At 44.3% G+C, this 20,959-nt stretch overlaps 2 protein-coding genes across 12 annotated transcripts in view; one reads left to right on the forward strand and one right to left on the reverse strand.

Annotated features, from left to right (window-relative positions):
• The window catches only part of TP53BP1 (tumor protein p53 binding protein 1), a 93,381-nt gene extending 83,800 nt beyond the window's left edge, over positions 1-9,581 (forward strand). For 6 of the 10 annotated variants that reach the window (XM_027067085.2, XM_015064853.3, XM_027067084.2 and 3 more), the window contains 7 exons: positions 780-971; positions 1,375-1,593; positions 3,237-3,452; positions 7,246-7,340; positions 8,061-8,260; positions 8,734-8,879; positions 9,228-9,581. In XM_027067085.2, the coding sequence (XP_026922886.2) occupies positions 780-971; positions 1,375-1,593; positions 3,237-3,452; positions 7,246-7,340; positions 8,061-8,260; positions 8,734-8,879; positions 9,228-9,415 (1,256 nt within the window). In that variant the 3' untranslated portion in view covers positions 9,416-9,581. The other 4 variants (XR_003423065.2, XR_008299205.1, XR_008299206.1 and 1 more) reach the window with 4 other exon arrangements.
• Positions 9,582-10,294: 713 nt separating this feature from the next.
• The window catches only part of TUBGCP4 (tubulin gamma complex associated protein 4), a 34,784-nt gene continuing 24,119 nt past the window's right edge, over positions 10,295-20,959 (reverse strand). The window contains exons 10-19 of one of the 2 annotated variants that reach the window (XR_008299213.1): positions 20,667-20,717; positions 20,146-20,251; positions 18,566-18,673; positions 17,996-18,134; positions 14,811-14,988; positions 14,129-14,263; positions 12,532-12,648; positions 11,770-11,909; positions 11,371-11,566; positions 10,295-11,117 (exon numbers count right to left, since the gene is read on the reverse strand). Coding sequence is in view for 1 of the 2 variants with exons in the window: in XM_027067097.2 (XP_026922898.1) it covers positions 11,105-11,117; positions 11,770-11,909; positions 12,532-12,648; positions 14,129-14,263; positions 14,811-14,988; positions 17,996-18,134; positions 18,566-18,673; positions 20,146-20,251; positions 20,667-20,717 (987 nt within the window). In the remaining variant the exon portion in view is untranslated. The remainder of the gene's footprint in view (positions 11,118-11,370; positions 11,567-11,769; positions 11,910-12,531; positions 12,649-14,128; positions 14,264-14,810; positions 14,989-17,995; positions 18,135-18,565; positions 18,674-20,145; positions 20,252-20,666; positions 20,718-20,959) is intronic. The other variant, XM_027067097.2, reaches the window with a different exon arrangement.

Consider the following 20,959-nt stretch of genomic DNA (forward strand, 5'->3'; position numbering starts at 1 on the left):
GTGTGTGTGTGTGTGTGTATAGCATGTGCCATGTGCAGGTATATAAGTTGTTTATTGGTGGATGGAGGAGGAGGAGTATCCTCTTTTTACAGGTTTGGAAATGGGTCTTGCCCAAGATCACACAGTTTGGTGGTAGCAGAATTAGGCCTAGGCTCAGGTCTCCTAAATTCTAGCCCTGTTCCCTTTTATACTCCACGTTGTGTTCCTTGTAACCTAAAGGCCTTTAGGTTCTGAAGCAGAGCAAGAGCAAGAAAGTAGATAATAGGGAAGATTAGGCAGGGGAGGCAGAATTTATGTGTTTTTTCCTTTCTTGCTCTGTATGTCTATTTTGATTTAGCCACACAGACACATGCTCTTTCTCTCTTCGAGTTAAGTCATCTTTCACCTACAGCTTAGCTCAAGAATTATCACTGTCTCCAAAGAAACCAAGAAAGAAAGGTTTAGTAATTTATAATGGGATTATTAAGAAACCACATGTCATTTCAAGAAATAATTGAACCTCTAATAACTCATAAATGCTGGCTTTTAGGAGGCTTTATTTTATAACCAAAGGATTCCTTCTGTTGAGAATCTTTCCATGTCCCAATCTCAGGGTTGTAGCTACATATATTCTTAAGTGGTGGTGGTGTCTGAGATTGACAGCTGGGATTTCAGTACTAACTTCAGTCCACTGTCGGACTTCCTGATGCCCTGACACAACCTGTTGTGCAGACCCACTGTGAGTGGCTGCCAAGCAACCTAAAACAATAGCAGGCTGCTCTTATGTTTTTCCCACCCAGGAGTGGTGAAAGGGCATAGGAAGGAGTCTGGAGAGCTCTACTATAGCATTGAAAAAGAAGGCCAAAGGAAGTGGTACAAGCGAATGGCCGTCATCCTGTCCTTGGAGCAAGGAAATAGACTGCGAGAGCAGTATGGCCTTGGCCCATATGAGGCAGTAACACCCCTTACCAAGGCAGCAGATATCAGCTTAGGTAAGACCTTTGTTTCCTAGCTCCGGGCCCCTGTCCTGTTTGTGGTGGGAAGAGCGGTTTCTAGAGCAATCAGGATGCTTCGCTAAATCTTACAAGTCCTGTGTGGTTTATGAGATGCTAATGAGCTGCCATTTTCTGGAGCCACCACCTATCTCTGTTTCCTTCCCAGGACCACATGGTAAATCCTCAGATTCTTCTGGTCTTCCCAGTTCTTCAGGGGACCAGATACATTTCAGTCGTGGCTGAGACTGAAACAGAATGGCAGCTTTAAAAGAGGTTTCCTGTTCTCATAGGAGGTGGAGGAAAGGGTGTGGTGATATCTAAATCAGGCTCTGCCCAGCTTCTTGGAGTCCAGGGCCTCAGACCATGGGAGTTGACCAACCTTTGACTTATCCTATCATAGACAATTTGGTGGAAGGGAAACGGAAACGGCGCAGCAACATCAGCTCCCCAGCCACCCCTACTGCCTCCAGCAGCAGCAGCAGCACAACCCCTACCCGCAAGATTACAGACAGCCCTCGTGCCTCCTCGGGAGTTCTCTCAGGCAAAAGAAAACTGATCACTTCTGAAGAAGAACGGTCCCCTGCCAAGCGAGGCCGGAAGTCTGCCACTGTGAAACCTGGTGAGTACTCCCTTTTGCCTCATCCTCCCTCAGACCACTGTGGAATGCAGGGCCAGCTGCTGGAGAGAAGGAGCCTGATAAGTGGCAATGGTCGCTCTGTCCTTCTACAAAGTTGGGATCCTGCACAAGCACAGGTAGTACTCAGCTTACTGCATCCACCTTTACACATCTCTCAGCAGAGTCCAGTGGAGATAGATAAGACACTAGGTCTTGATTGGAAACATTCATTGAGTTCTGTATAAGTTCCAGGAGGGAAAGAAACTGAATTTTAAGCAGATTCCTTTATCTGGCACCATCTTCTACCTCAGGAAGCTCTGCTTCCTGAGTCTTTTTGTGCTCAGGGCCCTCTGGCTCTCCCAGACTTCCTACTGAAAGCTAGTACCTCAGTCTGCATCTCCTTGTACCGTTCCTCAAACACCTCCTTTCCACGCACTCATGTTTCATGTTAACAGGAATTCATCTGTCTATTGTTCACGGAGTCTCTAATATCCAGCCCCAGCCATTGTGGGTTCTGGAGACACAGGTGTAAAGTCCTCAGTGTCTGCCCTGAGGGAGCTCTCTCAGTGCAGCAGACTGAGCGGGTTCATCGGTTGTTACGTTGTCCTAGCACCAGAGTTCCTTTGGTTTCCTGTATATTTGTGTTGTGTCATCTCCATATGTGTCCAGCACCTCTGTTGTGTTCAGGGTATGTGAGGCATGGAACTAAGTCCTTCAATATTACTTCAAATAGTCCCAATGAGGTTTAGATGCTAGAATTCATTTTCTAGTTGAAGAGTTTGAGGTACAGAAAAGTTGGCTAACTTTACCAAGGTGACCTAGTAATCCAGAATTCAAACTCAGGCAGTTTGACTTTGAAGTCCAGGCTTATACATACTACATCAGACTGTTCTCCTCCTGCTGGTTTTGTTTTAGGGAGGCATGACCTGTCTGTCATCTTAGCCTCCTAATGAGGCTATGATTCCGCTTCTTCAAATCAGGTATTTGTTTTCTTCTTGAGGACTTATTGGGGCACTCGTAGCATGGGTGTTCTGGGAGTCCTGGGCTGGCCGGTGCACTTACTCACCCCCAGGGGTTGGAAACTGGGATAATTGAAGCAGGCTGTTTTGCTGTAGCTCCATCAGTGAGTAAGAACACTTTATTACCAAGTATTCTGTGCACCGTTCTGGTGACGGTTAGGCATAGGGTGGGAGTATCTGCTGGGTACACTTCTTGGTAACAAAAAAAATGGGTTTTTTGTTGTTGTTTTTTTGTTTTTAAGGGCTGTTTCAAAATATCACATATCCTGGGGAAATCAGAGCACTGAGCAAGAGAAAGTGGGCTGAAGATTTCTAAGTATTTTTCACTCTTACCTAAACTTTGTTTGTATTAGAACCACTACTTTCTTCAGATCCCAGAAGTATTTAGTTTGGCTGTATAAAAACAATACTAGTTGATATTCATTTATAAATCGTCATGACTGTATAAAACTTAAATACATAAAATTTCTCTGCATTGTAAATTGGGTCCTGGGACCCAATAGGGGTCCATAGGAATGGTCTTTGGTCAGTAGCTCAAAAAACCTGGTCAGGACATTGCCTACCCATCCTGTCATGCCCAGGCAGTGGTCTGTATGCTTCTAGTAATTGTGTCTCCATCCCTTCCAGGTGCAGTGGGGGCAGGAGAGTTTGTGAGCCCCTGTGAGAGTGGAGACAACATGGGTGAACCCTCTGCCTTGGAAGAGCAGAGAGGGCCTTTGCCCCTTAACAAAACCTTGTTTCTGGGCTATGCCTTTCTTCTCACCATGGCCACAACAAGTGACAAGTTGGCCAGCCGCTCCAAACTGCCAGATGGCCCTACAGGAAGCAGTGAGGAAGAGGAGGGTAAGTCCCTAGGAAGCCCTGGGGGCTCTGACACATGAGCACTTTCTTCCTTTCCATTCACTTATGAGCCTATAAAGTAAGCAGTGCAAGTGGTGTCTGAGATCTTGGTCAGGAAAGTTAATGAATTCTCCTTCTTAATTTATAGACGGTTTTCACAAAATTACTCTTAGTGGCTCCTCAAAACAATCCTGTGAGGCATATGGGACATAGATCTTACCGTCCATTTTACAGATGAGGAAACAAGCTTAGAGAGGTTAAAACCGTGCTTTTTGTCTGCAGTAATGGTAGATTTGGGACTAGAACCCAGTGTTCATTCTATCCTATGACAGTCCTCCAAGTCAGGTTTCTGAATGCCCTGCCATCTTTCCCATCTGTGTTCTAGGGGCAGTTGCTAGAGAAAGTTGATTCTCGTGAGGTCTGTGCATAAGACAGAGAATGTAGGGTGCCCAGGGCCCCAGGGTGATATCAGAGAAACAGCTTCTAAGCCTTTTCAACTCTTGTATCTCTGTTCAACCTTAACCTAAATCTATATATTGTATTTCTGTGTGGTCTCTGACTTAGGGTTTGAGTGAAGGCTGTAGTGGGGACAGGTAAAAATCATTTGAACTGTCTAAAGAGTATGTGATCTAGGAGAGAAAATGGGTGGATACAAATGTATACACTGTGACTCACAGCAGCATCCACATATGTCTGTGAACCGTAAAGGTGCAGCTGGAGTGATGTTCTGCAGATTAGAGTTACTATATCTTACACGAGGGAATCGAATTGGGGAACATGGTTTCATAAAATAGCACCACTGCAAATCTGTGATGGTAGGCATTTCAGGTGTGTAGACAACTCTTCCCCTAATTAACCAAAACCACCCATAGCCATGTGGAAATCTGTACAGGGCTATGGGAAGGGTGATCAGAGAATTGAAATTAGGGTTTATGCTGTTTGGAAGGTGCATAAACAGCCATCAGTAGAGCGACTCTAGGGTGTGGGAGCAGGTGTGGCATGTGTGGGGTTTCAAAGTTAAGTGTGTGCCCAGCTTTGTTTGTCAGACAGAATTCAGATAGGTATCATTGGCGATAAGGTGTATGAAGAGTTTCCTAGCTAAGAGTGTAGTTTACTTTGATGATAATGGGAGTCCCTTGAGGATTCTGCAGGATGTGGCATCAAAACAGTGTTTGTGGTCTTTTCTTTTGCTTTCACAGTATTGCTAGACTCTGGACTTTATTCTCCAAGACGCTCCTAGCCCTTCCATAGACCAGGACTTCACAAGGCAACTCTATAATGTTTTATCTGTGGTATAGCATAGTCAAGAAAGGCAGCTTTGGGGGTGTGCCCGGGTGGCTCAGTTGGTTAAGCATCCAACTCTTGATATTTGGTTCAGGTCATGATCTCATAGTTCATGAGATCTAGCCCCATGTCAGGCTCTGTGCTGACAGCGTGGAGCCTGCTTGGGATTCCCTGTCTCTCTTTGTCCCTCCCGTATGTGCACTCCCTCTCTCTCAAAAAAATAACCAAACATTAAAAACAACTTTGGTATAAGATGCAGACTGTCCAACATCTGTGAGCCTGTGTGAGATTAATAAACTCAACTCCTAAAAATTCCCTCCACTGATGGCTGATATATCAAATGTTTATAATCCCAACCTTGCAACCATGTGCGAAAGGAGGTAGGCCTTATCTAAATGAGGAGGAGAAATTGGACATTTTTAAGAGATTGCCAGGTTTCTCATGGAAAATGTGATTATAGTGACCATGTCTGCTTTATCATCGGACACTGCCCAGAAGTACCAAAATCCTTGATGTTTTTGGCATGTGAGAATGTTGACAGGTACCTCAGTCTCAAGAAGCCTGGAGACATTTGTACTGAAACAACCTATAGAATATTAATAGTTTTGGGGCTCCTGGGTGGCTCAGTTGGTTAAGCGTCTGACTTCGGCTCAGGTCGTGATCTCACAATTCGCGGGTTCAAGCCCTGCATTGGGCTTCGTGCTGACAGTGCAGAGCTTGCTTGGGATTCTCTCTGTCTCTCTCAAATAAACTTAAAAAAAAAAAAGAATATTTATAGTTTAAAAGAAACTATGTGACATGACTAATAGATAAATGGGAATCTTAGATGCTAGTTTATATCAGGAGCTCATAGAATGCTTAAATCCATTTAATGAGACATATTTATTAATGAGTTAAGAATATGGCACCTGGTATTGTTAGGAGGTACACTATCGGGGACCCATCAGCCATAGGGATTGACTCTAGAGTTGGGTTTATTTAGTATCTTCATCCTTGATTTTAGATGATGGAATTAAAAACCTGTTCATTTTAACCTCAGGTCAGGCAGGGCCACTCATAAATCACAAATAAAATGAAATCCAAAATGAGAAAAAGTAGAGGAATGGACTGCTGCCTAGACAGGGTAATATTTGATTACACAGGTGCAAGGAAATATAATTGGGGATTAAAATCTGGAAACAGACCTGGATTAAGCAGACATAAAATAGAAGTGTTGGGGAAAATAAAGGGCCATGAGAGGCCCCGGGAGCAACTCAGCAGTAGTGTTGGTACTGAGAATTGTGACAAATGTGTATTGAGATGGATCAAAAGGATACAGTGATGAAACAGAAATAGTCCTGCTCTCATCTGAGTGTTTTATAACCATGTAAAAGTTTCTAGTTTTCATTTTAAGAGGAACGTGAGAATGTGTAGTCAAGGACAGAGCAATGGACATGAATAGGCTGGCCAGTCCTCACTAGAGGTGTAGAGGACTGAGTGTGGGGCATCAGTGCTTGTGGGTGGCTCCATCAGTAAGGAGGGCACCACAGGCCTGGCCTGTCTGCACAGGCTCTGTTCTGTCAGTTACCACTGGCGTGAGGGGGAAGGGAATGGTCTTGGCACTAAACTCTTATGAATTTGGTTGGGTTTTTTATTTGTGATAAGTTCATTAGAACTTAATTTCTCAGAACTCCTAATTAACTAAAATCTCTAATGTCTTTTTTTTTTTTGTCTTTTTTAATGTGTTATTTATATATGAGAGGAGCAGATATTTGGTCAAAAGAAGCAATTTCTAATTGCCTAGGGTCATTACAGCTTCAGCCTCATCTCTCATAACTTCTACTTCACCCTCAAGACTGTAAAGCAGTCATTGGTGTTCAGTGTCCTGAGGTACTTCAAGATCATCAAAGGTAGATAGTTTTCAATAAAAAGGTTGAAATAGGATTTCTCTGGCTAGCCTTCACTTAATCAGCTACATTGTAGAAACCCTACTTTCTTTGAGTATTCTGGTTCTTCAGAGTTTTAGTGTACAAGGGGTAAAAAATTCTGATGAAGGGGGAATTTGAAGGCTTTGTTACAAAAAGTGCTAATCAGCTATTCTTCATCTCCACAACAGGCAGAATTAGAGGAAATGGGCTTAGTTTGCAGGAGACATTTAGGGTAGTCCTAAGGAACAACTTCCTGATGGTAAGGGTTATTCAAATTGGAGTACATTACCATGGGAACTGGTTGTGTGTCCATCCCTGTTAACAGTCCCATGACTTGGTACAGAAACCTTTGATGTTTTTGGGTTTAGGACCTACCCCCATTTCTCATCTTTCCCACCCTTTCTGCTCTTGTCCCTGCTTTTGGCAGCATTTTATAGTGCTCATGACAGATCTCTTTCTGACCCATGGGAAAGCTCTTGACCTGTCTTTAGGATATAGTGCTATGGAGCTAGCTGGGAGTGTCAAAGGAGGCAGTAAGAGGCAGGCTTAAAGTAGTAAATACAAAACTAACTAGTAATTATTATCTTGGTTATTTTTTTAAATAGAATTTTTAGAAATTCCTCCTTTCAACAAGCAGTATACAGAATCCCAGCTTCGAGCAGGAGCTGGCTATATTCTTGAAGACTTCAATGAAGCCCAGGTGAGGAGTTTCTTTGTGTAGCTTCCCAGAAGGGCAGTAATGAGAAGAGTCTGAGGGGGAGGGGATGGAGAGGTTGGGTACACCAGGTAGACAGTTGAGGAACTGGGAAACTGCCACAAAGTTGTTGCATCAACTAGAATTTTTACGTGGGTGTAATGAAGAGAAGGTTGTAATGAAGAGAAGTTAGACCCCTTCTTGTTAAAGGCTGTGGTTCTATTCTTGGGACAAAAGTAGGTTAAAATTTGTTTAATAGAAATCCCTATTAGAGTGTTGCCGATTCTCAGCCTACAAGGTTGAATATCTGGGATTGGTCCCTTGAGGGTTGAGGCCCCCAGAAACCTGCAGGTGAGGCAGGGAGAACATCTAAGGAAGCCGGTGGGCCTTTCATTGAGAAAGGTGACCTTGGGTAGAAGGATAGGTTCAGGGACATCTGGGTGGCTCAGTTGGTTGAGCTTGATTTTGGCTCAAGTATTGATCCCACGGTCATGGGATTGAGCCCCGCCGCGGACTCTGCGTTGAGCATGAAGTCTGCTTAAGATTGTCTCTCTCTCTGTCTCTGCTCCTCTCCAGTTCGCACATGTGCTCTTAAAAAAAAAAAAAAATCACATTTTGGGTAGTATTTTAGAAGTGTTCAGATCTATTCTCTGTGATTAAGGGCTGCTCTTCAGGGGCTTTCTGTAGAAGTAACCAGACCCATTGCTTCTGTTCCTTTTCTTCCAGTGTAACACAGCCTACCAGTGTCTCCTAATTGCAGATCAGCATTGTCGAACCCGGAAGTATTTCTTGTGCCTTGCCAGTGGGATTCCTTGTGTGTCTCATGTCTGGGTCCATGATAGTTGCCATGCCAACCAGCTCCAGAATTACCGCAATTATTTGCTGCCTGCTGGGTATAGCCTTGAGGAGCAGAGAATTCTGGATTGGTGAGTATTTGAGAGCCTATCTAGAACGGTAGGCAGGAAGACAGCAAGCTCTTGGGGTGAGGAGAATCAAGGTGAGAGTGTTTCTAGAAATTAGAATGATCATAGGATAAATTAGAGAACTTGAGTGAGTTTATTTTAGTAGTTCATCCAGTTTATGTCCATAGGGTACCCTGGTTAAGGACCTTTTGAAGATGTGTGAGGATTTCCGTGTAGGTTCAGTGTTCTTGACCTCTAAGGTTAGGGGACTGAATTTCAAGCAAGGCGTTTTATTCTTAGCCCCAGGACAAACCTGGACAGCAGAAGGGATATATTAGAAGGCTAGGATCCCAGAGAATACATGATTCATAGGAGAAGAGAAGGGGAGTGGTACTGTAATGCAGGGCTTTTGAAAATATTCACACGTTGTTGGATGTAACCTGTCACGTTAGGGTCTTCTCTAATTCCAAGGTGCTGTGTCTCTGACTCCTTTGTAGGCAACCCCGTGAAAACCCTTTCCACAATCTGAAGGTACTCTTGGTGTCAGACCAACAGCAGAACTTCCTCGAGCTCTGGTCTGAGATCCTCATGACTGGGGGGGCAGCCTCCGTGAAGCAGCACCATTCAAGTGCCCATAACAAAGGTACCTGGAAAGTGTATGTGGTGTTACTGCTCCAAGGATTTCCTTCGACCCATAAGTGTTAGGCCCTGTGGTCTGTTAGGTTGACCATATCCGTGTTTCTTCTCTTAGAAAGGCACCACCTTCAGGAGCCACTAGGGGGGAGGCTCTATGCTTCTGCTGGTGTCCAGTGGTGTATTTATAAATAATTCTACAAGGTTAGCATACGGTGATTACAGCTCTTCTCTTTGGGTTGTGATCAGTAACACTGATATAAAGGGCTGGAGTTTGGGCACAGTGCAGCATACTGGCACATCTTTAATGGAAGGCTAAATTGAGTCTCCTTTCCTCATCTTCCCCTGCTTCCTGCAGATATTGCTTTAGGGGTATTTGATGTGGTGGTGACGGATCCCTCATGCCCAGCCTCGGTGCTGAAGTGTGCTGAAGCATTGCAGCTGCCTGTGGTATCACAAGAGTGGGTGATCCAGTGCCTCATTGTTGGGGAGAGAATTGGATTCAAGCAGCATCCAAAATATAAACATGATTATGTTTCTCACTAAGGATATTGGTCTTAACCTATTTTATTCCCTGTTGTGGAGATTGTGTTTTAACCAGGTTTTAAATGTGTCTTGTGTGTAACTGGATTCCTTGCATGGATCTTGTATATAGTTTTATTTGCTGGACTTTTATGATAAAATAAATGTTGAATCTCTTTGGTTGTAGTAACTGGGATTTCTTCATCCATTTCTTTGAACTTAATCGCAGAACAAATAGCAAGACAAACATGTGGTACCTTCTCTGTGGTTTTCAATAGGTTTGTTCGTAGTGGAGGACAGCTTGCCAAGGAAAATAACAAGTGAATTTAAAATTTTTCTGTGCCATCATTGTCGAAAGGTGATCCTGGGCTGTTTAAAATTAGATGCTTCCCAAAACCTAATTTTACAGTAGGTCCAGATCAATAGGTGTAGCTAAAGCTGAATGGAACTGAGCATAGCTCTTAAGTTTCCTGGCAATTAAAAAAATCTCTATTTAAAATTGACCTGACAGCTGACTTGTGGGTACTGTACTTTTTCCTAAAAAGGAAAAAGCACCAGTTGCTCTGAAAGGGCAGTGACTATAAGCTTGATGGGATGACTTTGTGCAAGGATCAACAGGAGAAACACAGTGACACCATTTGGAAATGGCAGAAGTTCTAGTCAGAGGTCCAACATTTTGTAACTGTTATTCCTGTCACAGTTACTAGAAGCTATTCCTTCCCTACCTCTAGCATCAGCCCTGCTGCTGTTTTCTCATTCTCTAAAGCAGGGGTTAAAAACTTTTTCCTGCCAGTTAGGAAGTATTTTAGGCTTCTTGGGCTATTTGATGTGTCACAAGTACTCACCTGTGCCATGATGGCACGAAAGCGATCACAGACAATACGTAAACAAATGAGCGTGGCTGGGTTCCGATAAAACTTTATTTACAGCAACAGGTGGCAGGCCATGGTTTGCTAACTTCTCCACAGGCAGCAGTAGAAGGGGTCATCCTCAGCACACAACTGTAGGAAACAGGACGTAGTATGTGGTAGAAGACGCAGAGATAAGAACCAGATTCAGTAGCTACAGACTGAGGCTGGATTGCTGCATTCTTGTTCAGGATGGAGGGAGTTGTTCAATGAGTATTTTGGTTCACACCAATATGAACATTAATAATTACCAGTAATGGTTGGGCCAGGTTAGGAGAACCTCAACTCCTATGGTTCTTCGAAGAGGGGATAATTAGACCTGTAATTTTCAGTACTTGAAATCTTAAGAATTTGACCTCAGTTTTCTTAAGGACCCTTTTTTCTTTGTTAGAATACTACTTTAATACATTGTCAATAGCTAGGATTGCCCTTTTACCAGCGTGAGATAAGTGGGAGTTCTTACTGCTGGGTCTCGCAGCTTGAACAGTACCTAGGCGCATAGCAGGTGCTCAATGCATGGATGTGCCCCACGGATGTTCTCCGTGGACTGGATCTGGCAAGGCCGGCAGAGGGAGAGCTGACACCACATGTCTTCCATGGTGGGTGAGTGACGAACTCCCCTAAGGGCATACCCTTCCACATGGGAAGCATTTGTGCCCACGGGTGTTCAGTAGTATTGCTTCTAGCAGAAAAAGGTAGAGCCCTCAGTAGTCTGCAGGCATTTGTTGAAAGGCTGGAGTGTTTTGAATCTTCTGTCACAGATTTGGGAACATGATGGGCCTGTTAGTTTGTGAACCAGATGTTTTCACATCCCAAAACTGAAAGAAAAAAAGAGCCTCATCAAATATGCTTTCCTTCAAAGAAATATGAATCAGGGCAACCTGTGATCTACATAATGTCATCTTAAAACTTAAGTTTGACTCTTCTAAAATCGCTTAGGAAAAATCTGAGGACATATGAGAAAGAGAAAAAGAACAATAACATGTTTTTGAATAGGATAGGCCTCTGAGAAAAGCTAACCACCACAAAATCTATTCAACTGAAAAGAAAAGAATTAGAAGGGGCAGTTACCTTTCCCAGACTTGGAAGCTGGGGGCCGGTGAGGCAGGCAGGGCTCTGCGGCTGCACAGCTAGTTCATGTCAGAACTGGGAACCACAGCCACACTGCTTCCCAGCAGGGCATCAGCCCAGCCAAAACCTAAACACCCATCTCCGCATCAGGGGTTTTAGTATGTTACTATGATGATGGCTTTTACTGGAAAATAAGCTTCATTCAAATTATTAAAGATGATCAGATGTAGCCCTTTTTCTCTCTGAGCCTGAGTTTGTTTATAAAATGAGGCTATTTGGATGAGACTGTGGCTAGAGCCTCCTAGCTCTGGAATTACAATTTGTTAAAAAGCCACACACACACACACACACACACACACACACACAGAGTCCACCGAGTTCCCCAGGGCTTGCTCCTACCTGCCCAGAGTTCCACCAGCCTGGGTGTAGTATTTGTTATAATCTAGTCGTAAGAGTAGTTGAGCCAAATCTGAGTTGATCTGATGATTGCGAACGCTGGAGAGAATCTTAAATAGGAGTGACGACTGGCGGCTAAAGCCCTGCAGAGAGAAGGACCCACGCTGCCATTCCTCTCAGACTCACCAACTGTCCCTGTGGAGTGAGGCAGGGAGGGCGGTTCCCTGAAAGAGTCTTGCCCAAAAGTCTACAGCACCAGCTGGCCTTCCCACATCCTCACCTCTGTTAGCTCCTAAAACTCTTCTTTGTACAGAACCCATAGATCGCATGACTTTCTGTGAAAGTACACGCTCATTCTCAGGAGGAAGTTAGCATCTGCTTTCAAGTTAATATGTTCTGTGGTACGGTGGGGGTGGGGAGAGCTGCGTGGTTTTGTTCCCGTCGGATAATCACAATCTCAGTGAAACGGAGTTAGTTCAAGGAAGTAAGGAGGTTGGGTAGAATGTGAAAACAAAGCCATGTGTGTTTGTGGGCTGAAGAAAAGATTCAGGGCTGAGCTATTTTTGAATGTTGAGATGGCAAATTAGCTGCTTTAAAGTGAACTGACAGCAACATTTTTATCTCTGTATCTTGTTATTTCTGTGTGTATGTAATTATTGGGAATATGCCTTATTGACTCAGAGGGAAAGATCGTGATTCCCCATTGGCAAAACAACCTCTATCCTTTGGACAGGGCTGCACACCGCCAAGTGGCAGCAGACTCACCTTCACCAGGATGCTCAGCTGGGCAGCCCCACGTTCATCCAGTGGGCCCAAGTTCTGACTGACCAGCGAGCAAAAGCTGTGACAGAGATCTAGGATTTCATTCAGGCAGTGAAACACCTACCCAGGAAAGAGCTGGTATTAGGAAAAAGAGGTAGATGCATCCATGAAATTAAAGATTTGGGAAAACAATCTAAGAGCTACCTTACTCCCATTCTTTGACCTCAGGAGAGACAATGTCACATGCAAGTCCTGCCAGCCCCTCAAAATGCAACATGTGTAAAACAAACTCTTGCCTTCCTGGCAAAGATGCTGTCATTCTCTTAGTCACTCCTGCACAAAACCTCCATTCTAGCCACAGTGAACTTGTCATCGTTTCTTGGACCCACCAAGTGTGCTCCTGCCCTGAGCTTTGCTTTCATTGTTGTTCCCTGTGCCCGGGATACTCTCCTTAATACAGTTCAAGTTCTACCTTCTCAGCAGAGCACTCCCTTCCCCATGTACCCTTTAGTGACCCCCTGCTTCTCTCTCTATATTATGTGTACTGCTCTCTTGTTGAGGCCACCTGTGTTGTTACTGATCTGTGTATGTATGTATGTTCTGTTTCTCCAACTAGATTGTGAGCTCCTTAAGGGCAGAGCCATGACTTATACCTCTTTGTATCCCTAGTGCCTTGCATAAAGTAAGCACTCAATAAATATCTAATGGTGACCACCTGCTCTGAAATTCTGCTTTTCCCAAGGATGCACGCATGCCAGACGAGGACAGTCTACTGGTGACAGTGGTTCCTGGTGTTGTCAGTTCACAGAAAGAACCCTTGGGAGTGGCATCCATGTAACTCACTCTCCCCTAGTGCAGCAAAAATAGCTCCAAATAGCAAAACAAAAGACAAGTAGTGTTTGTGGTGTGGCACAACTGAGGGATAAAACTGGCTGACATCACAGATGAAGTGTAATCTGTGTAACCTAAATCACCATAGAAACTCTGAGGGGTCCTTTCAATCTTTCCGCTTTTTATTCTGGAATTAGAATCTACTTGTGAGCTTTAAAAAATACTGGTGTCTGGGTTTCACTCCAGAGACTCTAAGTGCTCTGGGTCCTAGATTTTTTAAAGCTTCCAGGTGATTCTCATGTGTGGCCAAGGTTGAGAATAACTACCCTGAAGGAGATGAACATATGTATATACACACATACGTACTCAGAGGGGGAGACACTACTCCAGCTGTATGTGAAAACAACTCTCAGTTGGTTAATCCTGACCCTGAAGATTTCTGAGAACTGAGAAAGACTTCTGAGTACTCTATGCTTTTTGTTAGCCTTTCTGTGGTATCACAGAAACGTTTCTTAAATTCCTCTAAATCCTTCCTTTTGAGGGTTGAGCACATATTCTTCTATAGCTGCTCACCACATCCCGGGATATAATATTTCAGAGATTCAAAGACATTTAAGTTCCCTTTTAAAATTCCCTTTTAGTTTTGCTTTAATTTGTTAAAAATGGAGATCGAACAATTGCTTAATGATAGCTCCGCATCCTGGCAACTCAGGATCTAAGGGAACAGTCGGGCTAGAAGCAGTCTGAGGAAACCAACAGCCCTACTTACAGGTTTCAACAAGATAAAGGACTGAGCCAGCAAGTTGCTAAGGAAGTGGTCGTGAGCCAATCGGATGCTTTCAAAGTCTCGGGTGGAGTTGATCTGATGCAGCAGCTGTGAGAACTGAGACTCCAGCACATCTACCTGATGGACAGTTAAACACAAATACTGTCAGTACTTTGCATATGCTAAGCACTCAGGGACACTAAGATGCCGATGGTCTGAACTAGAAATTCTTTGCCCCCACTCCTCTTTCTCCTATTCAGAACACTTTAAGACTGACCAAAGACCCCCTGATGTTGCCTGGCCTTATAGAACTTTATCTGCCTAATACCTCATGGCCTCCAAAGTTCTGACAGATCCCTCCCGCCTCCTGCCACATCCCCTCCACTTGCTCCCTTTAGTTAAGTCCTTCCAGACGTTCTAGCAAACTATAAAAAGGGTCAAGTCAACACAAGTTAAATCCTGCACTGCTGGTAAGAACCCTAAATTCCTCATCCTTCCTCCATTTATTCCCACTTTCCTCTAAAATGCCGCCAAGAACGCCTCCCAACCCAGAGACAGAACCTACGAATTCTCTCAACGCCAGCATTTCATCCTGTGCAGGATGGCAGTCCCACTTCAGGAACTGCCGTCAACCTCCCGGGCTTCTGTTCCCACCCCTTCCTTCTCTTCATCCCTCGGCACAGACCTGGAGATAGTACTGCAGATTGTCCACCAAGAATGCCATGTGGTTTCTCAGGCGCCACTTGACCGCGTCGGTCTGGTTGGACTTGAGGTGCTTGCGCTGCATCTGCAGGGCCCAGCAGTGCTGCAGCTCAGCCTGCACCCGGCGCACGCTCAGCAGGTACTTGAAGACGACGTTGTACCTGGGGCAGACACGTCCCGCCAGCTGTTCCAGAGAGGGGCTTCACTCCCCACCTCACCTGCACCTGCTGGCCACCCCTCCCCCACGGGGCAGGAAGGAAATGAGAATGGCTGGGGGGTGGGGATGAACTAACTGTGCTTTAATTTCTACGATGGAACATTACAGAGCTGTCAGAGTAATGCGCTTCAGCTGTACAACTCAAGAACACCCCTAGCAATGTGATTTTGAATAAAAAAGCTAAATCTCAGATTACATATAGCCTGATACCCTTTTTAAAATGTTTATTTTTGAGGGAGAGAGAGAGATCCCAAGCAGGCTCTGCACTGTCAACACGGAGCCCAACATGGGACTCAAATCTAGGAACTGCGGGATCATGACCTGAGCAGAAATCAAGAGTCAGATGCTTAACTGACTGAGCCATCCAGGCACCCCTGATATACTTTTTTATTAATGCTTAAAACAACCAAGTAGAAAAAAAGCATACTTTGGGGGAATATATATATAGATGTTATAAAACTAAATATAAACAGGATAGAAAATGTGAATGTAGGAGAGGGGTCACCTTGGGCTCGGGGAGCCAAGGGAGTGGGACTGGGAAAGACCACAGAGGCAGAAGGACGTTACTATCAGTGTTCCAGCTTTGGTGCTGGCAAGTGGTTTTATGGTTATGTATAAAAAGGAAGGAGGGTCTTATACGGACCAATAATAAAAATATGGTGGAAACAAGGATTTTAGTTATCTGACTCTCTTGTCCCAAAGAAGAGAGAACACAATCGAAGGCTCCCTCACTGAGCTCTATCTCCTGCCTCACAGCAAGCTCAGGGGCTAGTTGCCTTGCACAAGAAGACACATGAGAAGGACAGCTAATTCCTAGCAGAACCAGATAAATTTACTTGTTCGTAGGAAGGCTTGCAGAAACCAATCTGATTTGGTTTTTAAAATCATCTATTCCTGGGGCACGTGGATGGCTTAGTTAAGCATCTGACTTCAGCTCAGGTCATGATTTCATGGTTCACGACTTTGAGCCCCATGTCGGGCTCTGCTGATAGCTCAGAACCTGGAACCTGATTCAGATTCTGTGTCTCCCTCTCTCTCTGCCCCTCCCCAGCTCACGCTCTCTCTCTCAAAAATAAGTAAACACTTAAAATCATCTATTTCTAATGGAACATAGTAAAAATAGTGTACCTTGTTTGGATTCTGATTTGAACAAACCCAAACATAAAAAGACATTTGTAAGAAAAAAAAAAAAAGACATTTGTGGATAACTATGAAAATTTCCATGTGGACCAGATATCAGATAAGGACTTACTGTTAATTTTACTGGGTGTGATAAGTGCATTGTCGTTACATTCAAAACATGCCTTTTCTGAATTGCAGAGTGATGGGAGTGAAATGACATGTCTGAGATTTGCTTTATAAAGCCTCTAACGGGAAAAAAAGATAAAACAAATAGCATAATGTTGATGGTTACTGAAGCTTGATAAGGTATACATGAGCGATTATAGTCCATACTTTTGTATACATTTGGAAATTTTCATAATTAAAAGTTTTTAAAAATACATTGGAGATTGATTTCTTCAATGGTGTTCACAGCCTGATATGTGAGGAGGTAAATGGACTGTTTGCCTGTGGGACACTGGGAACTGTGGAGGCTCTTTGGACAAGGTCCATGCAGCTTACTTAGGTGTGCTGTGGACTCTGAACCTGCCACAGAAATCTCCCTCAACCAGCCTTGTCTTTTCCAGTTCATGCCTGTTCTCCAAACTGCAAGCTTCTTTACCCCAAAAAGTAGACAGGGTTGTGAACAGGAGCAGAGAGATGAAGTGAGGTCCTTTTCTTAATTTATTTCCTTTTCTCCATTCATCTAGCCCGAGGACAATGGCCTCCATCCTCCAACCAGGGCAGGGGCCAGTGCCCTATCCCGTAATAGGATTTGAGAAATTCCTAAAATGCTGTGGGGGTGGATTTCAGAGGCCACCACCAGCCAAGCATGCTTCTCCCACCTCCCTTCCCCTAGAGCTCTCGTTCCCTGGCTTGGAGACATGAGGTCCTGACAGAGTAGAGCAACAGCACGTGGCAAGCTCTCAGGATAAAGAACAGAGCTGATCCAAAAGTCTCTCATCACCTTGGTCCAGCTCCTTCATTCTACCCCTCAGCTTAGCTGTCCCCACTGCCTCTCCAGCGGGGTTATGGACGTGGCTCAAGTCTGCAGCAAACACTTGGACTTGGAAACTCTTCCCAAGAAGATCAACGAAGTATTACAAAAGTTAGGGAGGCAACTTGCTAGTCTGATGGAATTAACGAGGCCCAGATTCTCCATGTGGTACCCAAGATTGCATCTTCCCGGGTCACAAACTGGCAGCCTGTAAACTGCTTATCTTGGAACTTACAAGACAGCAGCAGGGGTGCCTGGATGGCTCAGTAGGTTAAGCGTCCGACTCTCGATTTCCGCTCAGGTCATGATCTCAGGATTCCTGAGTTTGAGCCTGAAATTGGGCTCTACATGGACAGTGAGGAGCCTGCTTGGGATTCTCTCTTCCCTCTCTCTGTCCCTCTCCCTCTCTCCTTTCCCCCTCCCCACATTGTGTGTGCCATCTCTCAAAATAAATAAACTTTAAATAAAGAATAAAAATTTTTTAAAAAAGCAGAGGTGACCTGTTTCAGTTGGTAGAGTACGCAACTCTTGATCTCAGGGTTTTAAGTTCAAGCCCCAAGTTGGGTATAGAGATTACTTAAAAAATAAAATCTTAAAAACAAACACCACCACCACTACTACCATACTGATGGTTTGAAGGGTTTGACCCTCTCGATCATCCCTGTCCCTACTACTCCCTACTGTCTTCTGTCCAGTCCATGAAGGCGTCTCAGTTTGCAACCCCCGATTTACAAATTGTTTACAACCACCAGCTGGGTGGTTATCTTGCTCCCACCAATTCTATTCCTGATCATTTCCACCCTTGGAAGTAAGGGAGGTAATATCTACCTGTGAGAAATTCATAAGTACTCACTTTTCCAGAACAGCAGGGGTGAACAGAATGTGCAGTGGCCATTGCACTTTGTAGGAGAGACCTAGGGCTGCCCAGCCAGATGCAGGGGCTTCCCGGGGAGAAGTTTCCCGAGAAGGCCCTTCTCTCGCCTGAGCAGCATCTGTTAAGAAGAAAAAAGACAGCTTTGCTAACCTAGAACCACAGCTTCCGCAAGGTGAGTCACATTCATGAAGTGAGCGCTCACTTGAGCCTGCAATGTCAGAAGCATAAAGTGGACAAAAAGGGACTTGCAGAAAGCAAGGAAATTCTGTGGGAGATTCTCTAGGAGGACTTTTAGATTCTTTTAAAGTCTGGTGGCTGGAAATAAATAGAGCTTTCCAGCAGCGGGACGAAAATGAAAAGAAAATCATGGCCTGGGTGTCCCACTTAGCCTCTCTGGACTTTCTTTTTCTCCCATATGAAACAGGGCACCAGACAAGGGGACTTCTAAGGTCAGAAATGATATGGTTTCTGTGGAGGTGGATGGAAGCAGAGATGAGAGAACAGACAATGACCAGTAAGAGCAGAAAGATCTAAGAAAGAGCAGCAAACCTTTATGGTCCTTTCCATGATACTCAATCGTCAAGTGCAACAGAGGGAGAAGGTTGTCATCATCCAGCAATACCTTATGTGCAGACTGCTGGAAGGCCACATTCACATCTGAAAGAGAGCACATGGGCTGATGAGAATGCTAGGCTACGTGACAGACCCAGATGCCACCGGCTTTCCACGTCTCTTCTAGCCTGCCTGACACAGCAGGACGCAGTGGAAACGGGTTGCTTTAGTGTCACTAAGCATGCATTCCTCCTCCTGCTGCTGCTAGCAGCACCCAATTTTCCTTGGAGCATCACCCCTCCCAGCATTATCCATGTAGTTCAGTGGGGCTGACAATACCTGATTCTAGGGTAAACAGGTGATGCAGGCATGATCAAATGGAATGTAATTCTCTACCTTGTTATACTATTTTGTTTAGGGATGTGAACATGACTCAAGCCAGGCCAATGCAGAGGTTCTATTCAGATTGAAAGAGGTTTTTTTGTTTTTGTTTTTGTTTTGAGATAAACAAGGCCTTAGCAGGATGTGAGCTTGGCTGGAGGCCATCTTGCTACCATATGGAGCAAGCCTGTCTGAGAAAAAAGGCAGAAGTGAAAGACAGAATGACACCAAGTCCTGAAGGCATCGTGTAAGCCACTGGATTGGACTTTGCCTAAAGCCATCATACTCTGACCTTCTCATTTATGAAAGTCAATAAATTTTCCTTCCCCTTTACATGATTTTGAATTGGGTTTTCTGATATCTGTGATGAAAAAAGTCTGATATGAGTAGAATGGACATCTCTTGTTTTACAGTTAGAAAAATGGTAACCCTGTCGGTTTCCTATTTTCTTTTTTGGATTCTGATCCTTACCCGACTCTCCTCATGTAGTCTGAATGAGAACGGTGAGCATTCCCATTAGTCCAGGGTGAACACTTCACTGTAGGAGGCGTATCTTAATGTCTGCCATCTTTGATGCAGGGGTATGTATATGATCTGGACTAGGCTAATCAAAACCCTTTCCTGGAATCTTACAATTTGCTCCAGAAAGACTGGATTTGGTTCCTCCAGTAGACACTGAGGTAGTTCCTGGGAACTGTTGCCATGTTTCCAAAGGGGACTGGAAGGCCATCAAACGGCATGAAAGAGGCACAGACAAGATATAGTATAGAGAATTCTAGCAGTATTCAGGTCCCTAGTTTTAGTCCCTCAATTGTTCTGAGGCCCAGCTATACTCCCATCCCACTGGAGTTACAAATATAATAGCATATACATTTCTCTTTTCTACCTGGGTTAGTTCAGTTTAAGTTTCCATCATTCACAACCTAAAGATTTCTAATACATGTGGCATTAAGTCCTGATATGCCCCATAAGGAAGGTAGGACTATAATCTGATAAAATACCTGATTTGTACCCACTCTTCCAGGAAGGGTCAAGAGGCTACTTCCAATGACCTCCATGTACAGCCCACCTGAAAGGCCTTCCACCTTTGGAAACATGGCGCCGCAACTCGCCAGGCTGCTCTTATGTGGAACAAACTAAACAGTTTAGAAGCAATTTCAGTACAGTGGTCATTCTCAGGCCCACAGGGCAATCACCATGTTCAGTTACTGCAGTGGGTGGTGTTTTTAACATGTGTTGAGCTGTGTCAATGAAGGCCTGAAACAGTTCTCCGCGTCCCAGAAGGTAAAAGTCTTTGATGATCTGTGGAAAGAATTTCAATTTACAATCCAGTAATGCAGCATGGCCGGGAGCTCCTCACTAGCCTAATTACACAGAAAATTTCCAATGTCATCAGTTAAGCCCAACCTAAAAAGGATACAGGCTGTTGACATGTCAAAGGGGCATACTTAGCAATTCCTCAAGGCAGGACAATGGGTGTGTCTTCGGTATCATTTATTCAATGACAACACAATATTATGCCAGAAGAAAATAAACACCCAAACCTTTATACTCTAGACATTTGTAAAATTAGGCAGAGTTTGTGTTCTTGGATGAGAACATGTGAGGCCACTCAGGAAGTCTAGGTACAGGCCACTAGTGCTCGTCAGACAGCCTAAAGAATGAGTCACTGCCCACCAGCATCATTTCAAGAGTTAAAAGACAGCTAAGCTATTACCTTCAGCTGACCCAGTAAATCTGACTCTTCCACCATCAGCTTCCAGAGATGCTGTGAAAAAAATATATATAACAGGGATAAAATTCCATTCCAATGAAAGCTTCTAAAAAGAATGATTTTGTACAAGGGCACCTAGGCGTCTCAGTTGGTTAAGTGCCCAACTCTTGAATTCGGCTCAGGTCATGAACTCCAGGTTTGTGTGTTCAAGCCCTGACTTGGGATTCTCTCTCTCTCTCTCTCTGTCCTTCCCCGACTCGGTCACACACATTGTCTCTCAAAAGAAATAAACATTG

The sequence above is a fragment of the Acinonyx jubatus genome, chromosome B3 (genome assembly GCF_027475565.1).
Source record: "Acinonyx jubatus isolate Ajub_Pintada_27869175 chromosome B3, VMU_Ajub_asm_v1.0, whole genome shotgun sequence".
NCBI classification, from domain to species: Eukaryota; Metazoa; Chordata; class Mammalia; order Carnivora; family Felidae; genus Acinonyx; species Acinonyx jubatus.